General features: G+C 41.0%; 9 protein-coding genes across 9 annotated transcripts; 5 read left to right on the top strand and 4 right to left on the bottom strand.

Annotated features, from left to right (window-relative positions):
- Positions 1-1,212: 1,212 nt before the first annotated feature.
- ATC70_008550 (uncharacterized protein) lies at positions 1,213-2,700 on the top strand (the record flags this gene model as incomplete). Its single annotated transcript, XM_064827797.1, has 1 exon — positions 1,213-2,700. The coding sequence occupies one exon, from the start codon at positions 1,213-1,215 to the stop codon at positions 2,698-2,700; it is 1,488 nt and encodes a 495-aa protein (XP_064687081.1).
- A 4,333-nt stretch (positions 2,701-7,033) lies between these two features.
- QRI7 (Mitochondrial tRNAs modification protein) lies at positions 7,034-8,049 on the top strand (the record flags this gene model as incomplete). Its single annotated transcript, XM_064827796.1, has 5 exons — positions 7,034-7,315; positions 7,388-7,402; positions 7,458-7,519; positions 7,572-7,797; positions 7,852-8,049. 5 exons carry the CDS (start codon positions 7,034-7,036, stop codon positions 8,047-8,049), a joined length of 783 nt encoding a protein of 260 aa, XP_064687080.1.
- A 306-nt stretch (positions 8,050-8,355) lies between these two features.
- On the bottom strand, positions 8,356-9,884 carry ATC70_008548 (uncharacterized protein; the record flags this gene model as incomplete). Its single annotated transcript, XM_064827795.1, has 4 exons — positions 8,356-9,424; positions 9,567-9,646; positions 9,751-9,790; positions 9,880-9,884. The coding sequence occupies 4 exons, from the start codon at positions 9,882-9,884 to the stop codon at positions 8,356-8,358; spliced, it is 1,194 nt and encodes a 397-aa protein (XP_064687079.1).
- A 149-nt stretch (positions 9,885-10,033) lies between these two features.
- ATC70_008547 (uncharacterized protein) lies at positions 10,034-10,985 on the bottom strand (the record flags this gene model as incomplete). Its single annotated transcript, XM_064827794.1, has 2 exons — positions 10,034-10,564; positions 10,626-10,985. The coding sequence occupies 2 exons, from the start codon at positions 10,983-10,985 to the stop codon at positions 10,034-10,036; spliced, it is 891 nt and encodes a 296-aa protein (XP_064687078.1).
- A 429-nt stretch (positions 10,986-11,414) lies between these two features.
- ATC70_008546 (uncharacterized protein) lies at positions 11,415-12,053 on the top strand (the record flags this gene model as incomplete). The annotated part of the gene is made up of 1 exon (XM_064827793.1): positions 11,415-12,053. One exon carries the CDS (start codon positions 11,415-11,417, stop codon positions 12,051-12,053), a length of 639 nt encoding a protein of 212 aa, XP_064687077.1.
- A 216-nt stretch (positions 12,054-12,269) lies between these two features.
- On the bottom strand, positions 12,270-13,004 carry ATC70_008545 (uncharacterized protein; the record flags this gene model as incomplete). The annotated part of the gene is made up of 1 exon (XM_064827792.1): positions 12,270-13,004. The coding sequence occupies one exon, from the start codon at positions 13,002-13,004 to the stop codon at positions 12,270-12,272; it is 735 nt and encodes a 244-aa protein (XP_064687076.1).
- A 6,588-nt stretch (positions 13,005-19,592) lies between these two features.
- On the top strand, positions 19,593-25,382 carry VPS13_2 (Vacuolar protein sorting-associated protein 13; the record flags this gene model as incomplete). The annotated part of the gene is made up of 7 exons (XM_064827791.1): positions 19,593-19,674; positions 19,751-19,834; positions 19,893-20,063; positions 20,130-20,196; positions 20,259-22,191; positions 22,243-23,633; positions 23,690-25,382. 7 exons carry the CDS (start codon positions 19,593-19,595, stop codon positions 25,380-25,382), a joined length of 5,421 nt encoding a protein of 1,806 aa, XP_064687075.1.
- A 146-nt stretch (positions 25,383-25,528) lies between these two features.
- On the bottom strand, positions 25,529-25,897 carry ATC70_008543 (uncharacterized protein; the record flags this gene model as incomplete). The annotated part of the gene is made up of 3 exons (XM_064827790.1): positions 25,529-25,580; positions 25,646-25,811; positions 25,891-25,897. The coding sequence occupies 3 exons, from the start codon at positions 25,895-25,897 to the stop codon at positions 25,529-25,531; spliced, it is 225 nt and encodes a 74-aa protein (XP_064687074.1).
- Positions 25,898-26,160: 263 nt separating this feature from the next.
- ATC70_008542 (uncharacterized protein) lies at positions 26,161-26,718 on the top strand (the record flags this gene model as incomplete). Its single annotated transcript, XM_064827789.1, has 4 exons — positions 26,161-26,290; positions 26,349-26,397; positions 26,470-26,581; positions 26,650-26,718. The coding sequence occupies 4 exons, from the start codon at positions 26,161-26,163 to the stop codon at positions 26,716-26,718; spliced, it is 360 nt and encodes a 119-aa protein (XP_064687073.1).
- Between the last annotated feature and the right edge of the window lie 463 nt (positions 26,719-27,181).

The raw sequence follows: 27,181 nt of genomic DNA, 5'->3' as shown, positions 1-27,181 counted from the left end.
CCATGTTTATTGGTGTACATACTTCTCGGTGCGATATGGTCTATAGCTCGAATTTGTGCTAGTTTGCAAGAAGGAATGAGACAGCATAGGCATACATTCTTATTTACCTCTTATCCTCTCATCAATGCTCATTGAACTTCAAATCACAGAAACCCTATACTAGATGTTGGCACTGCAAGCTAATCTTGACCGTAAGGGCCTCTGCTATCCGCACTTTTGACTTTATCATACATGGAGTCTACTCAAATGTTACCAGATCTACAGGAGGTAGGTGTATTTTTGGTTCTCTCAATTTATGCATCTTGGTCATCAAGCAATTCTGTAATCTTTGGTAATCTTTAACGTTTCTTTTCCAGGGCAAACATCAAAGACTTTTCTATAATTTAACTGGGAAGGAGTATCTTTTCTCGAGAAATCTTCCATTGGGCTTTCCGTGGACAGCTGTGCAAAGATGATTGAACTTTATAACAACTGAATATCTCAGACGATTATTTTCCTCCTTCATATGTTTGTTGCTGCTGCTGCAGCACCCGTTTTGCTTCATCTCGCCATGTATGTTGATTGAGCAATCAACTTACATCTTGAACCAATCCTATTCTCAATAATAACCCTCATATTACGACCAATAATATCGACTTCTTCCTGTCTAAATAAGTTATCAGGGTTCCTAACCTTATTCCAGTAAGGGATATTCTGGTAAAAACTGGGCACAAACTCCAAAAAAAAGCAAATACAATGCGAAGGCAGGTTTCAATTTCTTCCTGCGTAAAGAGGTTGCTATATACAAATGGCTGCATTTGTGTAGAAACTCGGTGCTAGATGTAGTTGTCAGCCAAGGCATTGAGGTACTAGCTTTACCAAGTGTCGAATTAAACTGTTAGTTATCAATATTTCCTTACCATGGAAGAGTCTTCATGTGGTAGCAACTGTATGAGGCGGGAATCTAACGTGGTTGACATTGCATTTCAAGCATCCAGGTTTTTCGCTCAAACTGAGATTTCGGGGTTAACTTCAAATATGTTTAACAATCGTACGTTGTTGGAGCATTGTAGTTTTCTATTTACATTTGCTGGTTTGCTTTAATGGAACCACTCCATTTTGGATCCGAGTGGCGATCAATCATCATATATAAAGGTTGACTATTCTCCATTCAGAAGATCAACTCTCTAATTTCATACACTATTCTTATACCTTATATTCTCAATATCCAATATGGTGGATTCTACTGAACTCAAAATGCCTGGTTACATGGTGTACTGTGTAATCATTTCCTGTCTCGGCTCTTTTAGTAATGGTTGGGTCATTGGCTCTGCTAACGTTCCTGGTGAAGTTACTCATGCCTGTGAAAATGGCGCTGCTCATGTGGCTAGTAAAGCCTTCCCTGACTGCATTCCCATGAACAATGCTCTTTGGGGTTTCGCTGTTGCCTCCTTTTGTGTAGGTGGTTTGATCGGCGGTCTCTTTGGTGGTGCTATTCAAACTAAATTTGGTCGCAAGAAGACCATCATCTTCAACAACATTGGATGGATCATTGGTGCACTGCTGATCGGTGTTGCTGTCAATCCTGCCATGTTCATTATCGGTCGTATCTTCTGTGGTCTTTCTTGTGGTCTCGGTTCTCTCTCTACTCCTACCTATGTTGGTGAAGTGTCTACTATCAAGGCTCGTGGCACCATGGGTACCTGTAACCAATTTGCTATTGTCATTGGTATCTTGCTTGCTTCTGTTATTGGTCTTCCTCTTGCCAATGTCCCTCTCTGGAGAATCAACTATGCTATTGTTGCTATCCCTGCTATTGCTCAATTCTTCTTGATGGCTGGTTGTGTCGAATCTCCTCGTTACCTTGTTTCCATCAACCGCATCGAAGAAGCCAAAGAGAATCTTCAAAGACTCCGTCCCAATTCCAACATTGACAAGGAATTCTACGGTATGGTTGAAGGTCAATTGGGTACTGCTGCTGCCAGAGCCATTGTAGGTGCTGATGCTGCTTCTATTGAGGACAAGAAGTCCTTTGATGATCAAATTGAAGATGGTGTTGTTACTCAAGATGAAGGTATCCGCTCTCCCATGAACATGATCCAAATCTTCCAAGATCCTCTTATCCGTCGCATTGCTCTTACTGTCATCACACTCCACATTACTCAACAATTGATTGGTATGAATGCTGTCATGTACTACTCCACCACCATCTTCAACATGGCTTTCGATGCTGAAATGTCAAAGTACATGGCTATTGTCACTACTGTCGTCAACTTTGCTTCTACCATCTTGTCCTTGATCTTGATTGACCGCATGGGCCGTCGTCCTTTGCTGATGATTGCTGAAATTGGTGCCTGTATCTTTTCTGTTCTCTTGATCATTGGTTATGTCTACAATGTGGGTGCTCTCTTGATTGTCTCTGTCTTTGGCTATGTTATTGCCTTTGCTATCGGTGTTGGACCCATTCCTTGGATGATGACCTCTGAATTGACTCCTGTCTACGCTTCATCAGCTGTTGGTGCCATTGCCACTGCTGTCAACTGGGCCATGAACTTCTTGATTGGCCAATGTTTCCCTCTCATCTTTGAAGGCATCAAGGGCTATTCCTTTGCCATCTTTGCTGGTGTTGCCGCTCTCGCCCTTGTCTTTACCTACCTCAAGGTTCCTGAAACCAAGGGTCGCTCTCTGGAAGACATTGTTCGTGGTTTCGATCGCAACTAAATGCGCTTTGAAGCTTGTACTTTTACCTCTTTATCACTTTGTACTATATCATTACTTTTCATCAAATTAATAGCAAAATAAATAAATAAATGTAACAATTCATACACTTGATTTCAAAATGAAGTATAAACTTTTACTTGAATGCACATGACATCACACATTGCATTAAATACTGTCAATCCTAATATGTGTAAAGCTGAAATTGTACTTCATTAAACATAAGTTCGTCTTATTCGTATACAGTTGAAGTTGATGAGCTCCTTAAGATTGCTACGTGAAGCTGCGGGAAAGTGCCAGCCGAAGCCATTGATTTGGGAGGACCATGAAATTACATTAGGAGAATCAGGAGAGAAGTATGTGCAAAATGATGGCCCTCAGATAGTGAAAATAGCAGTACTCATCGGCACAATAAGCAAATCAACAAAGCATTCATGGGAACCGTCAGTATGACCTCGGAATAAGCACCTATTTCTGATCTGATCTACCCCAAGTTAGGTTTTACATTTTATGATAAAATAAGAAAAAAATCATATCATAAAAGTCAATAAGGTAGAGCGCGCTTTGAGGTTAAGGTTTTGGAAGGAGGAAACCGCAGAGCTTCCAACAAGCTTTGCTTCACTAATATGGGTCGATCCTTGGTTAAATCAGTACAAGCAAAAGTAATTCGTCCCGTTGCATATTAAAATTGATATCCGCCTGGTAGATTACTGCAAAATATGTGCGCATTATAAGCAATTATACAAAGTGTTTGTATCAAAATTTGAAAGCATAGCATTTAATGACATGCTAAAAGATGCACCTGCAGTAACTGCTACTACATCCTGACGATCTGCGAAACAAGAGGGTAGAGGTTTTGTCAACATATATAATCTATCAGTTTCTTTCATCCTGCATAATATTTGAGCTTAATAATGTAATCAATTAAGAATTTCGTTATTTCTCGTAGACTGAGGAGCATCTGTCAAGTGCAGATCCTTCTTGAATGTAATATATTTTTATCTTTAAGCAATATTGCAAAGGAATTCGATGCTGTTGTTTTGACTGAGGGAGGATATTGCTAAAAACAAACGAGCTTTAGATCTTCTTCATAAGGTAAATTTCCTAGACTTTGACTGGGAAGAAGTCTTGAAATGCATTTGCTTATCAATTCCATCATACCAGTTACCGCTACTTACTGCAACTCTTTCTTTCCCTCTACTTACCGGCTGTCTGCTGATGAAATCCAAAAATCAACTCCATTATCACTGCCCCAATGCGGATTATGACCTGCTTAACACTGCACGGGATTTTCAATGTCGAATGGTTTACAATATAACATACCAGATGATACCGAAGGCTGGAGAAATGGAAATGATCTAATATTTTGATATTCTTCTCATAAATTAATCAACCATACACATACTCTATGATTTTATGCAATAAAGTCAATTTCGGGCAATAATTTTAAACTATCATGTAAATTGCTTTAAAACTCTCATTTTAGCACACCACTGTAAGACGAGAGCCCTTCATAAACGAATTGTAGTCGTGAATCTGACTCTTCTGGAATGCCCCACGTCTGAATACATGAGAGCAATTCATTTTACGGGCAGACAGCATACTTGCACTGCCCTTTACTACTCAAATTTATGCAAACTCCAGCAAAATATGAATGCATTTGAGTCATGATTTCTCGTGCTACAGGCCGTTTTAAACCACCAGAATGGCACCAAACAATTGCTCTCAACTAGCGCTATCTTGCCGATACCTTTGCTCAACTTTTTTGGGATCTCAAAAACATCGCCAAAAACCATGAGGGGATACCTCATAGTTTTCATCAAAAATCAAACGATCGCGGTGTTGACCTCCAAAATGAAGACTTTTGCTATACCATATACTAATTCAAAATGTTTCTCTTGATTTCAGGGCAACCCCTGAAATCACGTTTGCGGGAACTTCATATGTAAAATCTCGACATTTACGCCAAAGCCCTCATTTCATATTTTTTGAGATTTCACACTAAGTTTGCTCAAAACACTTGTATAATTGGCGCCATTGGGTGTGCCTTGAAAAGCACTCCAAGAAAGCTTAAAAAAGTATCAGATAATTATCACAGTTTACTAGTCGAATCTGACAGGAAAGATGAACCAAGTCGAAAAAAGCCAAAATCTGGCCAATCTGGAGCAGAACGCAAATACAGAGTTTGAACCGATTTTGGCTGCTGGCAGGCCAACATGCCTTTCTAATAAAGACAATCGGTATCTGTGATGCTAATAAGAGGAGAATCATGCATCTTAAGAACTATCACTTGGGCTGAATAATTTTGTTTGATTCTGTTTACGAGGTTTTATATTCAATAGATTTTATTATTGCAAATTGCTCATCCAAATGTAGTTTCTAATTCGAAATGTCATACATATTAATCATCTTGCTTGTAACTATACATTTCATGTATGCAGAAGACTTTTATCAATTTACTACTGTTATAGTAATCCGCAGAACTAAAACGCCATGTTGAAAATAGCACTGGATCTAAACAGAAATCAACATTGCTTCACCGTTGCACAATGCCAATTCCCCCCCCCCCTCAATGTACTATAACAGGTGGAATGTTACGCACTAATATGAGCTTACATGATATGTGCTCATTCAGCTCTATCTATACAAGTCGCTATTGTATTACTCTAAACACAAGACTTGATGGTATGAATGGCAATGAAGAATGAACCCCAAAAATCAGCAGTAACATGCAAGACGGTGCAATCACCACCCGTCCAACCTCTTATTTGGGAGTTGACAAATATCATTCCAAAGGTAGAAAAAATTGGGTTCTCTTCTACTACTTTTCACTACTTTTTCAGCAAAAAAAAAAATCATAGACAAAGCATAGCAAGATGACTAGTCAGGTACACTACATTGATATGCTCTCAAGTATGACCGGATCCACTAATAGTGATTGTACGCCCCTCCTCCTTTCTTTCCCCTTATTGTCATTTCTTTTTATATTTCAAATGCAAAAGTGGGTCATGCAGAGAGACGAAAGTCGCTATTTTCCCTCGATTCAAAAGGGAATGAAATATGAAGAAGAATTACTATCTCGCCTACGTGCTATTTGCTTAATACAATGCGTTGGATATCGTCTAGAACTGTAAGCGACATGGTTTTGCACTGATTATAGTTTTTTTTTTTTTTTTTTAATCTATACCTAATTTTGTTGTTAGACCGATACATACAGTTGCAACAGCCTCTGCCTTATTTCATCGATTTTACAGCAGGCGTTCCTTTTTCGATTATAAAGCACAAGTATGATTTCATGTCTCGTCTGTTATACATGGTAGCTAATTGAATTGTCTAGAAAATTGCACAGGCATGTGTGTTTATAGCATGCAAAAGCGACGAATCCTCACGAAGAGCGAACGACATTGCGAAATCATGGCTATACAAGCCAAAGCAAACACTAAGCGAGAAGAAAATTGTAAGCGGTAGACATAGATTGACGAGAAAAGAGTGTCCTCACCATTGAAACTGTAGAGTAAATTCATTTCTGATCTACTGTATTACGAGTTAATTGTGCTAGAGATTACATGTTTTGATATGCAAATAGACCACCCTTATTACGAACTATTCGAGTTTGCAAAAGAGATCAATAGTAACGTATATCACGATCAGCGAAAAGGAGGACATTATTGAACTAACTAGACGGGATAGCACCGAACGATGTTGTGCATGCTGCACTCGCTTTCATCACGGACAGGTATGATTAAGACTCAATGTACGGTACATGGTTCTCGTTGGTTGATATTGTCTACGCTAGTTTTAGATTGCCACTGTGTCTATGGTATGATCCAAGGTCAATAGCAGCAGCAGCACTCTTGATGGGATATCATGGCCACGACATCAAATTTCCAGCCGACACAAGCAGTGGGTGGGGACACTATCTAGAGGCTAATTCAGACCTAATAGGAGGTAAAATGTCATTGTCTTGGAATCTGATCTGTGATTGACGTGTTTGGAAAATAGAAATTGCTGGTTCAATCATGGAAGTGTATAAGCTACCCAAAAAATATTCCAGCAGCAGCAGCAGCAGCAGCAGCCATAATAGCCATCATCATTCGAGTAACAATAAACGATAGTTTTGTATTTTTACAACCCCATCATGTGAAGCACACCTTGATCGCTCATTGTTGGCCACAACAGAATGCCATTCCGGCGTTTAAATGCAGGAAAATTTTTCAATCTTTGCTGCCCTCTCTGTACAGTATGTGATTCATTTTTTGTTGAGCCAGAGTATTAAAAAAAAAAAAAAAGCGCGTTCCATTTTACTGGTGCTTTTTTTCATTGTAAACAATAAAAAATGGCTTCTCAACAACCAGGAGACCAACATCCACAATCTCAGTATGTCCCAGTACCTACTGATCCCATGCACCAACAGCAGCAACAACAGCAAGTTCAAAACACCTTATCATCCGTTCCCTCTGCTCCTACTGCGTCTACTGGCAATTATCCAGCTTTCGACTTGGGCAAATTTTGGACAGAGCAAATGCAGTTGGCTGATATGTTTGAGTCTGATTTCAAGAATCACCCCTTGCCTTTGGCTAGAATCAAGAAGGTCATGAAGACTGATCAAGAAGTCAAGGTAAGACAACGGCTGATTGTTGTGAATATAGAATAGACTATTGAATGTTTTGTGCTATGTCTGGATATAAAGATGATTAGTGCTGAAGTAAGTTTTTATATAAACAATCAATGTACTTTATCAATTAAGCAGCTCATGATAGGCTCCTGTCTTGTTTGCTAAAGGTTGCGAGATTTTCATTACTGAATTAACAAAGCGTGCTTGGTGAGTGCAGCCGGATATGGTTGTCTGAGGACATGAATTGATAGAAATATAGGGTACATGCTGAAGAAAACAAGAGACGTACCTTACAAAGATCTGATATCGCTACGGCCATCTCCAAGACTGATATGTGTGATTTCTTGATTGATATTGTTCCAAGAGAAGAGGCAATAAAGACTCAAAGTGCCCCCTTTGAACAAGCACAACAACAAACCCAGCAGCCAGAATATGGCAGCTATTACCCTGCTCAAGGTGGCGTCCCTCAATATGCTCCTCAACAGGTAAGTTGTTTGGTGGATTTGGTGCAAGGAACCCCATTCTAATATGAAATCTAGTCAATGGAAGCCGCTGCTTATGCATCCTATTCTCAATTGACAGCCGAACAGATGCAACAATACCAACTCCAACTTCAACAATACGCTGCACAACAGCAACAACAACAACAACAACTTGCTTATCCTCACGGTGCCGAATCATCAACAGCTGCTCAGCAACCAAGTGCTAATAGCAATCCTACTACTAAAGCTGAATAAATTATGAATAAATAAATGCGACAAAGTAAAATGTGTCCTGATTTTGAGTGTCTCCAATGGGGATTGTAACGCACATTTATAAACAGACATTTAACTAAGCCAGTAATAAGACACAACATGGGCATGTTGTGTTGTATACATGCCTTCCACACATCAAGCTGTTCATGTCGTCTTTGAGATGCACTGCAAGAAAAAGTATTATTTAAATTGATTTTATTCATTTTTTTATATGGAGAAAGAGGTTTTTGTTTAATAAAAAACATTGTAGTTGTGTAAAGCTAGAAAAAAAAATGTGTATGCTTAAATTTAGATAAGATCAGCAACGTTCATGGGCATTTCATCAATTTGAGTGTTGTAGAATTGTTCGATATCTCTCATGGCACGGACATCTTCACCAGAGACAAAGTTGATAGCAACACCCTTACGACCGAAACGACCACCACGACCAATTCTGTGAATGTAGTTTTCACGGTTGGAGGGCAAATCGTAGTTGATGACCAAAGAAACTTGTTGAACATCAATACCACGAGCCAACAAATCAGTGGTGATCAAAACACGAGATGAGCCGGAACGGAATTCCTTCATGATAACATCACGTTGGGCTTGGTCCATATCACCGTGCATGGCAGAGACAGTGAACTCACGAGCTTGGAGCTTGTCAGTCAACCAATCGACCTTTCTACGGGTGTTACAGAAGATAACAGCTTGGGTAATAGTGACAGTTTCGTATAAATCACACAAAGTATCCAACTTCCATTCTTCCTTATCGACAGCAATGTAGAATTGCTTGATACCTTCCAAAGTCAATTCATCACGCTTGACCAAAATACGGATGGGCTCTCTCATGAACTTCTTGGTAACTTCCAAAACTTCAGCGGGCATGGTAGCGGACAAGAGGACAACTTGAGTGGATTCGGGCATCAATTGGAAAACATCGTAGATTTGATCCTTGAAACCACGAGACAACATCTCATCAGCTTCATCCAGAACGAACATCTTCATGGACTTGGTGTTGAAAGCACGTCTGTTTTGGATCATATCGAAAACACGACCGGGAGTACCAACAACAACTTGGACACCAGATTGAAGAGTGGCAATGTCTTCACGGACATTGGTACCACCAATACAGGCATGAGACTTGATACCCATGAAATCACCAAGGGCCATAACGACCTTTTGGATTTGAAGGGCCAATTCTCTGGTAGGAGCAAGGATCAAAGCTTGGGGTTCCTTGAGCTCGACATCAATGGATTGGAGAACAGAGATGGAGAAGGTAGCAGTCTTACCAGTACCAGATTGGGCTTGGGCAATTACATCATGGCCCTTGATAACGGGCATAATAGCACGTTGTTGAATGGCAGAAGGTCTTTCGAAACTATATTACAGAAATCACAAAACCATGAGTTATCATCTCCGAGATTGACAAATGGCCAGTTCCTGCCTCTGTTTTCTTGGGCACCCCTTGCTCTCTCTCTCTCTCTCTCTCTCTCTCTCTCTCTCTCTCTCTCTGTACTTACCCATATGCATAAACACCACGAAGAAGCTCGGGCTTGAGGTTCATGTTATCAAAGTTATCAACGACTTCATCCCAGTTAGACTACATGGTGATCAAGACAGCTTGATTAATAAAAAAATTTTCGGTTTTGAAAATACGATGCAAAATTTTTTTTTTTTCTATTTTTTTTTTTGCTGGAGACTCACCTCGATCTCGTTGTCTTGGATTTCTTGCAAAGGTTCGTTACTAGAGATTTGGAGAGAAAAAAAACAGGAATTAGATGGTCTGACCGATTCGTATAAAGAGCGGCATGTCGCTCCAATGTCATGGTTTACCTCATGATGTAATAAAATGTTTAAAGAAAGAGAAAGAAGAAAAAAAATTTCAATTGGAAAACGAGAAATAGTCAAGGGGTTTCGCTTCGAATAGTACGTCACATTTGCAAAAAGAAAAAAGTATTTTAAGCCTTCTGATTTTCGGTTTCAGCGTTTATTCGATACTACTGCCAGTAGGTTTGGCGATAATGTAGCATGTAGTGCCTAGATGCCAGCGAGACACCTTCTCTACCTGCAGCTTTTCCTTGACTCGGGGATCTTGAAACAATCCCATGATGTCTCGATTCCACCAGCAGCCCCATTGTTGCACATGCTTATCAACATTGGTATCCAACAATCTGTTCAACCAGTCGTAATGCGAACGGCCGTGCTCCAGTAGCAGCACCCGAGAATCTTCTGATTTACATGAATCTGCTAATTGCACCAATGCTTCTACCGGATCTCCACATGAACACAATCCAAATGTATCGACAATCGTATCATATTTCTTGTTCTTTTTCTCCTCTACATTGCTCGTCTCGAAAAATGCTTGATGAAACTTGTCCTTGTATGACTCCAGGTACTTTTCCTTGGCTTCATTTAGCATTGGCTCGTGTCGATCTGTGAATGTGACAGACTTGACTTGATCTGCATTGTAGTAGTCAAAGTTGCGGCCTGTACCTGTGGATACTTCCAACACATCTCCCTACACATCACATCCTTGAGCTCACTTTGATCTCTTCCTGTCATCTCTCAGCATTACCCACCTTGGCGTTTCCAATTAACCAACGTCTCAGCAAACCTACGCCCATGACAACTTCATCCCATCCAATCTCTTGGTCATACTTTTTAGCAACAGATTCCCAAACATTGGAGGTGTCAAATGTAGCTGGTGTCACTGAAGGCTTCTCTGTTTTTCCTGCAACGATATCGTTTGTGTCGTTCTTACTCTTGAAGACGAGCATACTGACATAGGTAGCTGTAACGTACAATAGTGAACCGCCGATGAGAATGGGTCCCAATTTGGGTCTTTGCTTTGGTGGAGGAGGAGGTGGTGGTGGGGTATAGATTGGTTTGTATTTGAGCCCGCCTGCGGCTACTCTGTTGATGGCTTTTCTAGTAGACATGGTAGAGAGTAAATAAATAAAAAGAGGGCAAGAGATTGACACTGACCCCCGCTTCCGTTTAAATACAACCATGTAGGCCAATTAATCCTGAGGATTGTGACCCCCCCCCCCACCATGGAGCTTTGATAAAGCCTTCATGCAACTCTCTTGCTATGAAAAAGACTCAATGCTACATTATATTCTTGTTGCCTGCAAATTTTGAATAGCAATTTATATCTAAGAGAAGATGAATCAGCTGCGCTAGTATATCCACAGAATCTGGAAAGCCCTTCTTGGCATGAATCATGAGTCGAAGCTTCTTTTGGTTCGACTGAAACCTGACCTATATCGAATCATTTCGTAATGCAACATGGCACTATATAAAGGCACAATGGGAGCCAATTGCCTTTCCACCCTTTTTTTCTTTCTTCTCTAAAATCTACATTCACAATGGGATTATTTTCAAAATCTAAATCTAAATCACCTCAGCCAAGCTTTCAAAGTGGTCCGCCTGCTTACAGTGCAACACCATCCAGCAATTATGCTCCTCCTTCTCCTCCCCGAGAACCTGTGAATTCAGATACTCGGCCTTTACCCAATGGCTGGATTTCCCAATACGATCCCAATTCTCGCAAGTTCTTTTACGTTTACACCCCTACTGCATTGCGTCAATGGGAGCATCCCGCTGACAAACCCCTGGGACATAGTACTAGTAATCGTGGTGAAAATGCTTCTTATGCTACTCCATCGCAGCAGCAGCAGCAACAGCCCTATTACAATCAACAGCCACAACAACAAAGATTTTACCCTCAACAGCCCCAATATGTCCAGCAACCACAGTATGTCCAGCAGCCACAATACGTGCAACAGCCTCAATACGGTAGAGCAAATGGCGGTGGGATGGGATTCGGTAAAATGGCAGCAGCTGGTGTAGGAGGGGGTTTGTTGGGCTACATGATTGGTGATGCAATGTTTGACGATCATCCAGATACCATTATCGAGAACAACTATTACGGAGACGATGCCGGTGGATTCGATGGTGGAGGCTTTGATGGTGGAGGCTTTGATGGTGGATTTGACGATTTCTAAGGTCCACTTGGAATCAACTAATCAGTGTATATATATATAGTATGAACGAATGTTCAATAAATAAATAAAAAAAAAAAAAAAAAAAAAGATCGTATTCAACATCATGACGTTATTCGTTTTTAGTTCAAAATTGCATGGATGATTCAAGCGTACATAATTAGGTGTTTCGCAATTCTAGTCGATGGATTGAAATCTTTAATTAAATATCACAACCATTTATAATTTAGCAGAAATCAACAGCATCATGGGTCTTCTTGATTCATCAGGCATGGAGGCAATCATGCTCTCTTCTGGCAATGGCTCCACCACTTTGGTAATGCTGAAGCCATGCTTGACAAGTGTGTTGATGTAGGTGCTCATTGTTTTATGATACTTGTGCACGTCTTGGCCCAAGAAATGTGCCTTTCTTACGCCTTCTTCAAAATAACGGTCCACAGGCCAATGAAGAGGCTTTCCATCAGCATCGTAATACCAATCGCCCGTTCCGTAAGCCGTAAAGATGGGATTTTCCACAGAGAATACAAAATCACCGCCATTCACCAAAACCTTCTTTACCTTGACACAGATATCATCAAACGAAGTAACATAATGGAAGGCCAAGGAGCTAATCACGGCGTCGAATGAATCAGCAGGGTAGTCGACTTGTTCCATTGACTGAACATGGTAAGAGATCACAGGTGAATCCGTCTTTGATTTGGCCACTTGAATCATCTTGACGGAGCTATCAATACCAATGACCTGAATGGCGCCATGCTCAGCCGCATAGAGACAGTGCCATCCGTAGCCACAACCAAGATCCAGCACACGTTTGTTGCTGAAATCGGGAAGCATCTTTTCCAATTCGTGCCATTCACCTGCACCAGCAAGGCCATACTTGCTTCTGGCCATTTCCTTGTATTTTTCAAAGAATTGAGGATTATCGTATTCGTTGGATTGCTGTTGTTGCGGCATGTTTCGAGATGCTCCAGTGGTTTTATGTTGATGGAAACAGAAGACGCTCTCTATTTATACTCGATTCATGCTTCAAGCTAAACATTGAGATGCAACCAAGCATCTTGCTGCGGCAGGATAAATCTCGCGGATTTATGCTGTCAAGACCATATGTTGTACTGTGCTTGAAAAGACATGTCAAGTGTACAGCAGTACACGGCACTGTTCGTATCAATATCATGAGCACCCTAACACTCTGACAGCTGCTTGACACTTTGGCAATGCTATTGCAACAGCAAATTCATTCATTCTCACGGCGATATATACTCACTTTACCGTCAGTTTCGTATTGATATCAACTTGGATGGTGTCCACCTTTTTGGTCATCTGCACTGACTTTTTCTTCTTCAACGTCTGCAATAAGTCTCTTTTTTCCCAAAACAGATGGCCTACTGGGACCAGCAATGTCACTTATATCTGTATCCATGAACGTATCTTATTCTGCAGCATGGCCACAGTCTTGATAGTACCGGAGAGCATGTTGTCAATCTGGGACCTAACAAGACATCTCACAATGACATCGACAAAGTATACGCGCATTCAATCTGTGTGCTGTTATGACGGTTAGTACATCTAATAACGGCATAAGTGCCCTTTGTAAATGCATCATCAGACTGGTATGTTGGCTCTAAATAGCTTTTGACAGCTCTGCAACGGGATAAAGATGTCTCAACGCCCCCATTCATGAAGGAAAACAGCGGCAGCTTTCTTGTGGAGAGAAAGGCGCAAAAGAAAAAGATCAAAAACGCTTTTTTGGTCAATTGATTAATCTTGAATCCAGTAGAGTATTTGATCCGATTACTTGGTGATGTGTAAGCATGAATAATGCACAGCATTAACAATGTGCACTTTAGAATGACCCATTGAAGCGGTAACCTTTGCTATACAATATATCCTGGTAATTTGTAGATTTACTTTTGATCCTCCAATATCAATTGAAAATTCTCTTCAAACTCGCCTGTAAATGTGGGTCTGACTCTCCTACTAGGATGCTCCACACATGTATCAATGGAAATAGGTCAGATATAGGTATAGAGCATTCTGACATTACCTTTTATTACTCTAAAAATGTACAAAACACAGCAAAATTTGGATGCATTTGATCCATGGCTTCTCGCTTTAGAGGCCGTTTTAGATTGTCAGAGTAGCACCAAACAGTTGCTCTCACCTAGCGGTTACTTACGGACTCCTTTGAGCAATTTTTTTGAGATCTCGAAAATATCGTCAAAAAGCATGAAGGGGTACCTCATGGTTTTCATTGAAAATCAAACAATTGCATTTTTCACCTTGAAAAATGAAAACTTTTACTATGGCATATATAAGATCAAAATGTTTCTATCAACCTAACGTAACCTTTGAAATCATCTTTGCGGGACCTTGATATGTAAAATCTCAGCATTTTCGCCAAAAACGTTATTTCATAATTTCATGGATTTCTCAACAAGTTCATTAAAAGCAGCCATTATAACTGGCATCATCGGATGCGCCTTGAAAACTCCTCCTAAATAGCTTAAGGCTGTAAAGGATGATCACTACAACTTTCATGGTCGAATCTCGCAAAAGGATCAAAATTCAACGAATCGTGACAGAAAGTCAAGCGGGATTGTAATCCGTTTTGGCTGGCTAAAAGAAGACTCTCCTTGATTGCTCAAAGCCCTATAATAGAACGGCAATGATACCCACAGAAACGATTATACGAGAAAGCGAGACTCCTTCTCAAATGGGTAGTGTACCCAACGTGAGACCCAAAAAGGACAGGTTGGTGACATGGGACGGGCGTGACATGATCCAAAGCAACAGAATAGCACACAGACAAAAATGATATTGCAGGTGAAGTTTAATTCAGAAACCTCCTTCTTTTGGAAATCCCACGGCCTTGTTTGATGAATTTCGCGATGTGCACTTGACTTAGAACCCTGAAAATAGTACCATTGGATTCCTCAAGTGATTTGCTTTCTAACGATGTACATACCTTCTAATAAAATATCCTCTCTTTAACCACAAATTGGCCATTTACTTGCTTATCACTCTTCAATTCATGTCCTTTTGTTTACTTTACATGTGATTTTTTTTAAAGCATAATTTTGCCTAGCAAATGAATTATTTTGATCTTGCATGATCCGAATACCTTCTAAAAGAGGACGATCCCTAAAAAAAATGATATGAAACGTGTTGACTCTTTATGAGATGCATGCTCTTGGCATAAGAACTACAAACAGGTTGCAGGAATGATACACAAGAATGACCAACTCACTATGTAAATGTGGGCATATTGATGATATCTAGTAGCGCAAACACTTTGATTGACATCATTGACAGCAACCATGACAGCTGGAAACAAGATGATTTGCACTGGTTCGAAAACGATCCATTATGTTCCATTCCATGGAGATTGCCGCAGTAATATTCATATGGCACGCTTGTTTTCCGAGGTGTACACTTGTTTCTTGGTCCAGAATCAGTTATGCTGGCTCCGATGTGATGTACACGACAAGAAAGCCAACCTTAACACTCGTATTGCCCGATTAGATGGACAGTTTATGGCTGATGTAAACAACAAGAGAGATGGATCGAGAACCGTATGATCTTGGAGAGAGAAATTAAGGAGAGGTAAAAAAAAAAAAAAAAAAAAAAAGGATTACTTAATCAAGCAACCAGCTGCATCTGTTTCAGTGTCAAATGACATTTTTTGTTTACTTTTTGATGAGGTTTGAGCCAGTGAAAAGTTGTCTGTTAATTACATCTAGGAAGAGATGGGGGAACTCGTTTCATGTGAAGGTGGAAAAAGGGCTTTTTGAAGTAGCAAAATGGACATAACTCGAGACAGAAAACAGTTGAAAGCCTCGGACGAAGCGGATGAAATAGAGCAAGTGTCAAACGTCAAAATGGTACTACTTTCACGCGCTCAAAGTAGTATATCGTGGAGAAAAGTAAAAGGAAACGAATTTGAGTGTGGCAAGGACACTGGACTCACACAAAAGTCGATGAGAAGGATATAAATAGATGGTTGTTTCAACAGCTTTTCCTTCTTCTTCTTCTTCTTCTTCATCATCATCTTCATCTCATCTCTACTCTCTATTAACAAATCTCTCTGCAAGCGAACTCTCTCTGCAAGCGAACTCTCTCTGCAAGCGAACTCTCTCTACAATACTCTTGGGCTCTCTTTCTGCTTTATACATGGTCAAGTAAATCAAACACTGTACTGATGATTGGCTTTTTCTTACACAATGCTCTCATAATTCCATGGTTCTCTTAGGTTGCGGTCCATGCAAAACATGGTCGCACTTTCCTCGTATTTTTAGATAATAGCAACATACAATCAACTCTGCAGGTATGTACTCGCCACTTCTAGCTTATAAAGCAGCATGACTCACCATCTCTCTATTAATAGAGCTCAGGTCCTCTCTATTTTGACTCGCAAGCACTCCATACTTGGTTGAAGCCTTGGATGGGGTCTAGGGGTCATGCGCGTAAGGTGGTTGTCTCGTGTGGCCTCAGCACCTGTTGCCCCGGTAGCTCGTAAGGGTGATGCGACGAGGCGCTAGGTGCGTTTCCCGGGAGGTGTCTTCCCATCCTTGTTGCTAGGGATATGCAAGTTGTGGCAGATGTTTTGCCCTGGAAGCCTGGCTTCATCTTTTGGTCTCCTCGTGTTTCAAGCTGCTCTTTTCATCGTCCATCAAGTATGCTACAGGGTAAGTATCCTTTGTAATAATTCAATGTCCCGCAATATAGTGTAGATCTATTTCCTGCAATGTCAAAACCACTTTAATACACGGTGCCATCTCTACATCCATACAAGACCAAGCCATACTCGTATCTCTGCTGCCTGCCATCTATTATAATGTCAAGACTCATGCTGCCTAGTATATACAAGACCAAGCCATGCTCGTATCTCTGCTGCCTGCCATCTATTATAATGTCAAGACTCATGCTGCCTAGTATATACAAGACCAAGCCATGCTCGTATCTCTGCTGCCTGCCATCTATTATAATGTCAAGACTCATGCTGCCTAGTATATACAAAGTCAAGCCATACTCGTATCTCTGCTGCCTGCCATCTATTATAATGTCAAGACTCATGCTGCCTAGTATATACAAAGTCAAGCCATACTGCCACATCTGCTGTCTCTATTCTATACACGAAACCTTGCAATACACACATCAATACTATCTCTTACCTATACAAGTTAAATCAAATTATATTCAAGTTAGCTAGCATCTATTCAAATCTAAACAAACTCTCATACATTATCATCGTTTTCTATAAAGCTACAAGCAAATTAACAATAAAAAGAGTTTTGCATTGCCTACTATATCATCGTCTTTTTATTACATTCTCTATTAAAACCAATGTATAAACAGAAAGCCGTTTGAAGCAACTGATATCATAAGTGCCACTGATATAAATGTTCTTGAATCGTGAAGCTGTGGTTGAAGATGAATGGAGAAAGTCTGACTATGGCCATTTCGAAGCATTGTTAGGTTTGATGTCATACAGAGTACCGCTATCATTGTAGGCAATACAACTCTCCTCTCGGAAGAGATGACTATTTAGTCATTGTACACACGCAGTCTTGCGCAAGCTTCATGCCTCATGTTATTAGAGATAGACACATATTATTGGATAATGCACTTGAGAGTTTATGTACTAATATACAAATTGTTGGATTGCTATGGATACAAAGTATTCCAAACTTCAAGAAGTTTCTAGAGCAAAATATTTAGTCGTTGCAAAAGCACTAGTAGTGTGAGGGACTATATACACACATGTAGTTATACAATGACCTACGTTCGCTCAACCTGTAGTTTAATATAAAAATAGCCAAAAATATCTTAAAGCTTTGATAGAGATATGACTTTTGCTACAGTATCTACGGTATCTATAGTTGTATTAAATGCTAGTATCATATGCATCTAAGAGGGTATTGGATACCGTAAGCGCTACTTGACAGAACCAGCCGCTGATTTTTCTGCATAAAGGTTATTCACAGTCTAGCGATGGTTTATGCTTGATGGAAGTATCTTGGTTCTGGCATACCAATACATTGATTTCTTCAAATTTCACTACTCAACAAGTGATCAAAGCATACATTATACCTGAATTGCCTCTTGGCATTCGACAGAATGCAAAGCACAGCAAGAAATGGGTGAATTTGAGCAACGATTTCTTGTGCTGGAAGCCGCTTAAAACCGCCAGAATAGCACCAAATAGTTGCTCTCATCTGACAGTTACTTTCTGACACCTTTGCTCAACTTTTTGGGGATCAAAAAAACATGGTCAAAAATTGACCAAAAAGCATGAGGTACCCCTCGTGGTTTTCATCAAAAATCAAATGATCGCGTTTTTGACCTTGATATTGTAGACTTTTGCTATGGCATATATTGAATCAAAACATCTCCATCGATCCAATGCAGCCCCTGAAACTTTGTTTATGAGACTTTTATATGTAATATATCGACATTTTCACCATAAACGACATTTCATATTTTCATAAATTGCTCAATAGATTCATTCAAAACAGCTATCATAACTAGCACCATTGGATACGCTTTGAAAAGTACTCCTAGAAAGCTTAAGAAGGTATTTTTTTTTTGTAGGGGAGTCGAGCTCCAGGTTTTATTTAAAGTCCTTTAAATGTCATGCTGAGGGATAGAAAAGACTGTTGGTGAACCCAATGTCTGCAATGAAGGGGAATAAGATATTTTTGAACTAAGTTGGGAAAGAAATCTACTACTAATAAGGTGCGACTCCTAGAGCCAGTACAGTCTTGCGGAAAATCGTCAAAATATAGATCATGGATAAGAGCACAAAACACCAAACGAGGACATCAGTACTACGTCAAAAAAATCAAACAACTTGCGTTCACCAGGATTTGAACCGGGATCCTCCCGTTGGCATACGGGAGTTTTACCACTTCGCCCTACCACCAGGGACGCAGCTTAAGAAGGTATGGGGTGATCATCACGATTTGTATAGTCGATTAATGCTAAGAAGATGAATTAAGTCAAAGAAACACCTAACCTGACCAATCTTAAGCATTTTGTAAATTTGAGTTTGAATCAATTTTGGTGGTGGCTGGCTGACGCAAATGCCTTTCTGATATTAACCATGATGATTAGGATGCTAATACGAAGTGGATCACGTATTCAAAACAACTCCAGATTTACCATACTACCTATTTTTGGCTCTGTAATAAATTTTTATATTTAGATAGATCTAATAGTTGCGAATTGCTCATCCAAATGCGAATCCAAATGCGAGACCCGAACTTGCCACTCTATTTAAAATTGCAAATGGCATTTGAGCGCAAACACTTGTTATGTAGTATACTGCATAGTGCATTATACTTTCAATCTGAAAAAACTGAGATTAATTCTGCTTTGCGTACCCAGCCTGATGCATTGTGTGCTGTATGGTATAGCATAGTAGCAATGATGGGCGGGGTATGAAGCCTGCTTGCAGATATAAATTGCATTTGCCTCAAACAAATCCAAATCTCTTCTTTCTCTTCATTTATACCTTTTTATTTCATAGCATTAATACAATACATGCCGTCCCACTCGGATAATCGACTAGAACTGCTACGCTCCAATATGATGGATACTGGAGGAGTGGAAGAGAAAGTGGAAGGTACGTATTTCGCCTCTTTTTTTTTTCGTAGTAACCAAAACTTGAACAACTCATTATGGCTCTTTGTTTTGCGTAGTGAACCAGAGACATTTGATCGATAAAATCCTTGCTAGATACTCTGCTGAATACGTCTTGTACAGAGAATTGATGCAGAATGCCGGTAAGAACGCATCATACACCGCATGTGCATTGTTACTGATAGAATCGTTTCTGAATAGATGATGCCTCTTCTACCAGTATTTCTATCCATTTTCACTCTACCTCACCCGATACGACAAAGCCGCCTAATCTACAAGCCAAATGCGACAAGATTATATTTAAAAACAATGGCATGGCATTTCGCCCTGAGGATTGGCAAAGATTGAAGAGAATCGCAGAAGGAAATCCAGGTAAATTAAATCACATTGTGAGATGGGAGATGATCATCAGCGCATGCTGATAAAATGACCCTATAGACGAGCAGAAGATTGGTGCATTTGGTGTTGGTTTCTACTCACTTTTCTCGGTCTGTGAGAATCCCTTGTAAGTAGAAAAAAGACAACTACTGGACAAACAAGAGAGTTTGTGATTGACCTTTTGTCCAGCGTTTTTTCAGGATCACAGTGCATGGCCTTTTACTTTAAAGGCGATCAATTATTCGCAAAAAGAGCAGATGTGCCCGACAAAGATATTGATCCATGGACATCGTTTTTGATGGATCTGCGAGAGCCCATGGAAATGCCTGATTTCGACCATTTCTCGAGATTCTTGACTACCAGCATGGGATTCACAGCCAACTTAAAACAAGTAGCCATCTACTTTGATGATCAACCCATATTTAAAATCACCAAACGAGAAGCTGAACCCAGATCCATGGCCGTTGATACCCGCAAAATGATGCTGACTACACCACAACGCATGTTTACCATCACCGGCGCTGACATGAGACAGATACAGCTGGATGCCGAGAAATACACACCTCCCTCGCTGTTTGCGCCACTGACCAACTTTTTATCCAGCAAATCTAAATTACCATCCTCTAGCAACAATGACGGTAGAAACGAAAAGGGACTACCAGTAGAAAAGGCCAGCATCTTTCTTCGAGTGGTTGCAGGTGCATTAAAAGTAAGTGTATCTCGAGACTTTGAAAAGGAGATGGAGAGAGCCACCAAAAAGAAACCACCTAGCACCACCAAATTTCAGCTTGTGTATACCGGAAAAGAGGAATTGGATGTATCAGAGAACGGAAACCAGATATTCAAGGACCTGATCCCCTTTCCTCATCAGGGCCGTGTGTTTATTGGATTTCCTACACATCAAACGACCGGGTGTTGCTGTCATATGGCGTCTCGATTTATACCCACTGTCGAAAGAGAGAGCATTGATTTTGCAGACAGATACATTAGTGTGTGGAATAAGGAGCTGTTGGCGGCTGGTGGGTTATTAGCAAGAATGGTATACAATGATGAAATGGCACAAATAGCCAGGCTGTACCGTGAACTGGTGGGGTTTGATGCAGAGGTAGACAAGATCAAAGCAGAGGAGCAAAAAGACAACGCCAAGATCATGCTAGAGAAGAGAGCAGCCCACGCACTGCATTCATTCACATTTCAGCATTCCACACCAAGCACCATCGTCAGTAAACTGCAAGAAGAACAATTTTTTGCCTCTTGCAAGGTACCTCTGGATGTGATGACTTCGCACGGCATCCAACCCATCACGATTGCAAGAAGCGTGCCTGATTATACCTCTGTTAAGGGCAACGAGATTACTAAATTGCTGGATGGCTTTGTCAAGACGATACCCACCATCACACCTGTCATTTCAGAAGACTGCAAGGATAGTATCACCAAGCTAACTAAATTCAACATGCTGGTACCACTTGGATTCAATGACGTGTTAAAGGAGCTCGACACAAGATCGCTAGAAGAGAAGGAAATGGTGTGCTGTCTCAAGTGGTGGTTCAAGTGCAACAAGAACGACGAGTGTATACCCAGACAAACAAAAGATCATGTCATCAACAATGCTAGTGCGCGTCAAAAGTTCCTGGAGGCTGCCATCATGAATCGTGGTGAAGAGCGTGGTTTGCTGCAATTGTCTCATACACGATGGTTTCTGAACCCCAAGACCATTCCTGCGGACATGCCACTTCCTCAAGATACCATGCCTATCACTGTCTCTGCAGGTCTTCCTCAGTCGGATATGATCAGCTACCTAGGGAACATGAGCGAACTAACTGTAGTGCACTGGATTCAATTCATTGCACAATCCAAGGTCGAGCTGGAAACATCAAAGGATTTTGCAGAACGTGTGTTGATTGTTGCCAGCAAGAGCTATGTGCATACATCCTCCACCAAAACTCAAGCTGATCTGGTGCAAATACTTCGAGCAAAACGCTGTATGCCAACTCGATTTGGTATGAAACTACCTCAAGACGCTTATTTCTCATCTGTCAAGCTGTTTGATGATCTGCCTATTGTGGATTTCTCCAAGAAGAGTATCAATGACACCTTCTTGACGGCACTGGGTGTCCGTAAAGTAAGTAAGCCTTCTGTTGGTGTGTGTATATAAATACTCACATTTTACTAGCATGTTGAGCTACAAATGGTGTTTGATCGATTAATTTCTGATGGCAGTTGGTCTCATGTGGACCTTGTCAAATACCTTGCATCTGAAGCAACCACATTGAGCGACATTGAAATCAAGCGATTACGAGAAACTGCCATTTTTACAAAGGAAGGTGAAGAGCCACGCTTGAAAGAGATCAACAAGCCAAGTGGTGTACTGGACGGTGAAGGAAAACCCATCATGGAGAAGCAAACCAAAAAGGTGTATAAGCGTTATCGTGCTGGTGATCTGTTTGCACCTACCGATATCGTGCGAGATCTCAACTTGCCCACCATCTATTGGACCCGCATGCCTCGATGGAGACCTGACAGTGCAGAAGCTAAATTCCTGGAAAGGCTGGGACTCAACATCAAACCTCCCTTGGCCTCGTTACTGTTGCTAGCAGCGCCTGATACCAATACGACAGCTGAAAGGGTCGCTATTCAAAGACGTGCTCTCACTTATCTCATTGAAAATCGCCAAGATTACAACGACACATACAATGTTAACGCCATCCAGATCAAGTTCTTGCCTTGTTCAGATGGCAAAACGTACGCTGCTCCCAAGGATTGTTACTCTAACCCTAATGTGCAGCTGCTTGGCTTCCAGGTGCTTCATTCAGACTTGAGTTCTGTGTGTGACAAACTCGGTGTACGGGAGAACCCACCTTCTGATAAACTGATTGCTGCCTTTGTCGACAGACTGGAAACAAACCATGATGCAGCGCGCAAGATCTTTGAGTACATGGCAACACGTATGGGTGAGTTCTCTCGTGGACAGTGGGATTTGCTAAGGCAGCTCGCCTTTATTCCTGTGCAAGGCAAGCAAGGACCTGCTCAACTCCATCAACCTTCACAAGTCTATTTTGAAACCGACACCTCTGCCATGACTTTCCACAAAGAACTGTTTGTGTATGTCAGCTTTGGGTCTCAAGCAAACCGCTTCTTGCGTTCGTGCGGTGTCAAGGATGAACCAACGACTGCTGAATTGGCTGCCCTGCTTGTCAAAGATCCACAGCGTTATTGGGAGTTGAGTGGTGGTGGTGAGCGCTACATCGAGGTACTGCGTCAGATTGCTGGCCAATTCAATTTGATCAAGTCAGATAGACAGCTGCTGAATGACATGAAGACAAAGCCTTTCTTGGTGGGTACCAAGCGCACAACTCTATCTGAACAACAACAGCAGCAAGAAAAGTTGGGCAACGATGAGGATGTTGCAGAAGAGGAATTTGTGCAGTATAGACTTGCCAAGGCCGCTGATATCTTTATAAACAATGACACCATGGCTCAGCAGATCTTTAGTCCACTGTCAGCTCCCATGGAGGAAGTGTTGGAGGAATTCTATATCAATTTGGGCAGTAAAATGCTCTCCAGGTAAATGCTAATGAGTATTTTGTGGTATACGAGATGACTCACCTCAAAGGACACAGCCAAATTACGGAAACTTACTCCTATGCCACCCATTTGGGCGTTACCATGGCAACCAAGAAAATCACTGGCATGATCTTTGAGCGTGCGCCCATCGGTATCTATCAGATGGTGAATGACGGACACAAGAAGAAGAAAGATCTCTTGCGAGACGAAAAGTACATCAAGCAGCATCTCAAGGTCACTCAAGTCAAGGATCTCAAGATTGTTCGCACCTTTCGACACACCAATGAAAAGAACATTCAGCCCACCACAGCATGCGCTGATATCACCAACTTTCAAATCTATGTGTCGGATGCCAACGACATTGATTACTACGACATTGCTCATTCCTTGTGTCGCTTGATCTTTGCTCGTACCCGCTTCAACGATGCTATTGTGATGGAGCGTTACTTGACAACCAGCTTGTACAATTTGCGTCGCAAAAATGTCCCTGTGGATCGCATTCTCAACATCAAGAAACGACAAGATGCTGCTCCTGCCTACACGCCTCCTACGCCTACGCCTCCGCCTACCTCAACCAACAACACCCATCAAACCCAAAGAGCACCTGCAACACCACCTCCGAACATGCCCAAGCCTCTGTTACCCAAAGAACTGGATACCTACACAAAGCAAGTCAAGGAAGTGTTTGGTGATTGCCAGGATGCTTACATCCGACAACTGTTGTCGCAACAGCACACTGATCACGTTCAAAATGTCATCACCAGGCTACTTCGCGAGGACTATCCCAAGGTCAAGATGCCTGGACAAGATTTGGAAAAGTCGATTGTGTCTGAAGAAGAAGAACTCAAAAAGCAGATTGAAGCAGCTGCTGCTCAACAACGTCTTCAAGCAAAGGCTGAGAGATCTACTGGTGGCTTCATGAACAAGATCCTGAGCAGCTGGAGATCGAGCCCCTCTTCTCCCGTCGCACCGCCTCCTTCATCTCATCCTCCCACCCAAACAACATCATCGCTCATTGCCAACGAGATTACAAAGCAGATCGAGGAAAGCTCACAAAAGCCCAAGCTACCGAAGCCTGATCAAACCATCACGCCCAATTTCACTGCCAACATTCAACAAAACCTCAAGCGAGCCATTCATTCATGCAAACCCTATGCTGGTCAGGACCTGTATTCACCCCCTCGCATCAACCAAGTCAATGAGTCATCCACTTACTGCGATTCAGCGTCTGGCCAAGACTTGACCTATGTCGGTAACGTTATGGGCATGGAGTTCTTTGTGCATCGTACTGTGCATCCGGACGATGTGTTGCAACAATACGGTCAACCCATGGCACGATTCAACAGCATTCTCACTGCATTGGCTCGTGTGTTTGAACTCAAGCTCGCCACCATCCAAATCTACTACGATACTGAGGGTCCCACTATTGCGTTCAATCTGAGCGGCAGCTTGTTTATGAATTTGAGATACTATCTGGCGTTGCATGACACGACCGACAAGCAGCAGGAGTCAAGCAAAAGAAAAGAAGCACTCATCTATTGGTTCATGACACTCTGCCATGAATTGGCTCACAATTTTGTCGGTCAACATGACTCTACTCATGAATTCTACATGTCGTCTTTTGCAGAGACCTATCTCGAATCTCTGATGAATTACATCTATGGCCCATCTGATCATCCTGTTGCCGATCCTCAACCACCCACTTCTACTGTTGCTAAAACTAATCCATCGCTTGATCTCTTGGATTGAAAATGATGAATAAATCCGCCATGTTGAAATGTATATCGCTGTGTGTGTGTTTCTGATGTCAAAATGCGTCAAATCCAATGTTGTTTGTATCAAGTGTATATTCTCTTTATTATATATATCTGTGTGTGTGGGTTTCTTTATAAGTTTTAATCCTCTTCTTCTGCCTTTGCTTGTTGTTCCTTCATACGACGCTTGAAGCTATAACATTTGAATCAAAAATTAGATGTTTTTCATTTCATCTACTGGACATGTTGGTGACATACTCATCATATTGACACTTTTCATAAGCATGGCGTTCAGTCTCACACTTCCAGGGGAGGTAAAAGGTCTCGCCTCTACACTTGTTAAGGGGGATCAAAAGGTTTGCACAGTAATCACGGTATTCCAATGGAATACGAGATTTTGCCATGTCTTGTTGAGAAGCTTTTTCTATGTGCAACATGTCAATGTTTCCATTCCAAATTCCAATGCGATGGCACATGCTGTTCGAGCATTTGAATCATCTTACCTGACATTGTTGGTTTTAGGTAAATCTATAAAAGAGAGCAAGAGAGAGGGGGGTTTAAAGTCAATGACAAAATATCAAGAGAGGAAGAAAAACATCTCTACCCCTCGCTAATACTGGATTTACCTCACAGGTCGCGGCTCATCAATATCATGGAATTGAGTTACTACGTCACCCTACCCAAATGTGGGGCAAATGTCTCTTGTTAAATAGCATCTCCATTGGATTCATGCATATACACACTTTTTTCTTTTATATTTCATCACACTAAACATGTCTGCTCTTCGCACTGCTGCTGCAAACCAAACTCACCATCTCAAGAGATTAGGTGCTCGCTATCAATCACAATTGGTAAAAACCGAATTTGAAGCTGAACGTCAAGCTGTCAAAGTACATGCTGCTGGTAAGTCGATTTGATATTCATGACATCCATGCATATTCATCTCTACATACCAACCAAGAATCTGCCGAGACTTGGAAAAAAATTACACTCTATGTTTGTATTCCTGCGTAAGTTTTTTATGATGTGGATTTGATTTGGATGATTGACATCTCAATGTTACACATGATGTACCCACACAGATTAATGGCTGCTGGCTATAATGCATACAATCTATACAACAAGCATTACGAGCACATGAAGGAACATCCAATGGTATGGGTCAAGTATCCATACATTAATTACAGAGGAAAGGTAAGACATTGAGACACCAATGACATGATGGCATTTACTCAAATCTTGAAAAAAAAACCATGCTGTAGGATTTCTTTTGGGGAAAGAACTCTCTCTTCTTCAACCCAAAGACCAACCTTGACGCTAACGAGGAATAAGCAGCTTGCTTTTCAATTGACTTTATCTATTATTTATATACAAACAATAAAAATGCTTGTTATTTCAATCCAATTGTTAGTCGCGCCATGCGAAACATCCAATGATGGGTATTTTCCATGTGCAATTTTCTCTGGATGGGTGGTTTCATCGTCAATGAAGCAAGTGCGTAAAACCAAAACAAGCCAATGTTCTCTCAGACACATGCACTTTAGTATTTAAGCAGCAATAAACTTCAATTTCTTGGGTGAAAAGTCGTATGCAATTGTGCAATGCCATAGTTTAGAGCGCAATTTATAAATATCATTATGGTCTGATAAAATGCAAGATAACTGAGAAATTAGCCATAATTTTTCTGCAAGGTGCAATCAATGTAGACATACATGTCTTGTATAGAGGGTTTATAAGCCTTCTAGTGATACTTTATACCTTCATGGTGCCTTCGCCAGGCATAGTTTTACACAG

The sequence above is a fragment of the Mucor velutinosus genome (assembly GCF_035048745.1).
Source record: "Mucor velutinosus strain NIH1002 chromosome Unknown tig00001561, whole genome shotgun sequence".
NCBI classification, from domain to species: domain Eukaryota; kingdom Fungi; phylum Mucoromycota; class Mucoromycetes; order Mucorales; family Mucoraceae; genus Mucor; species Mucor velutinosus.
Note: the sequence above shows the minus strand (reverse complement) of the source record. Positions and strands in the feature narration are given on the sequence as shown.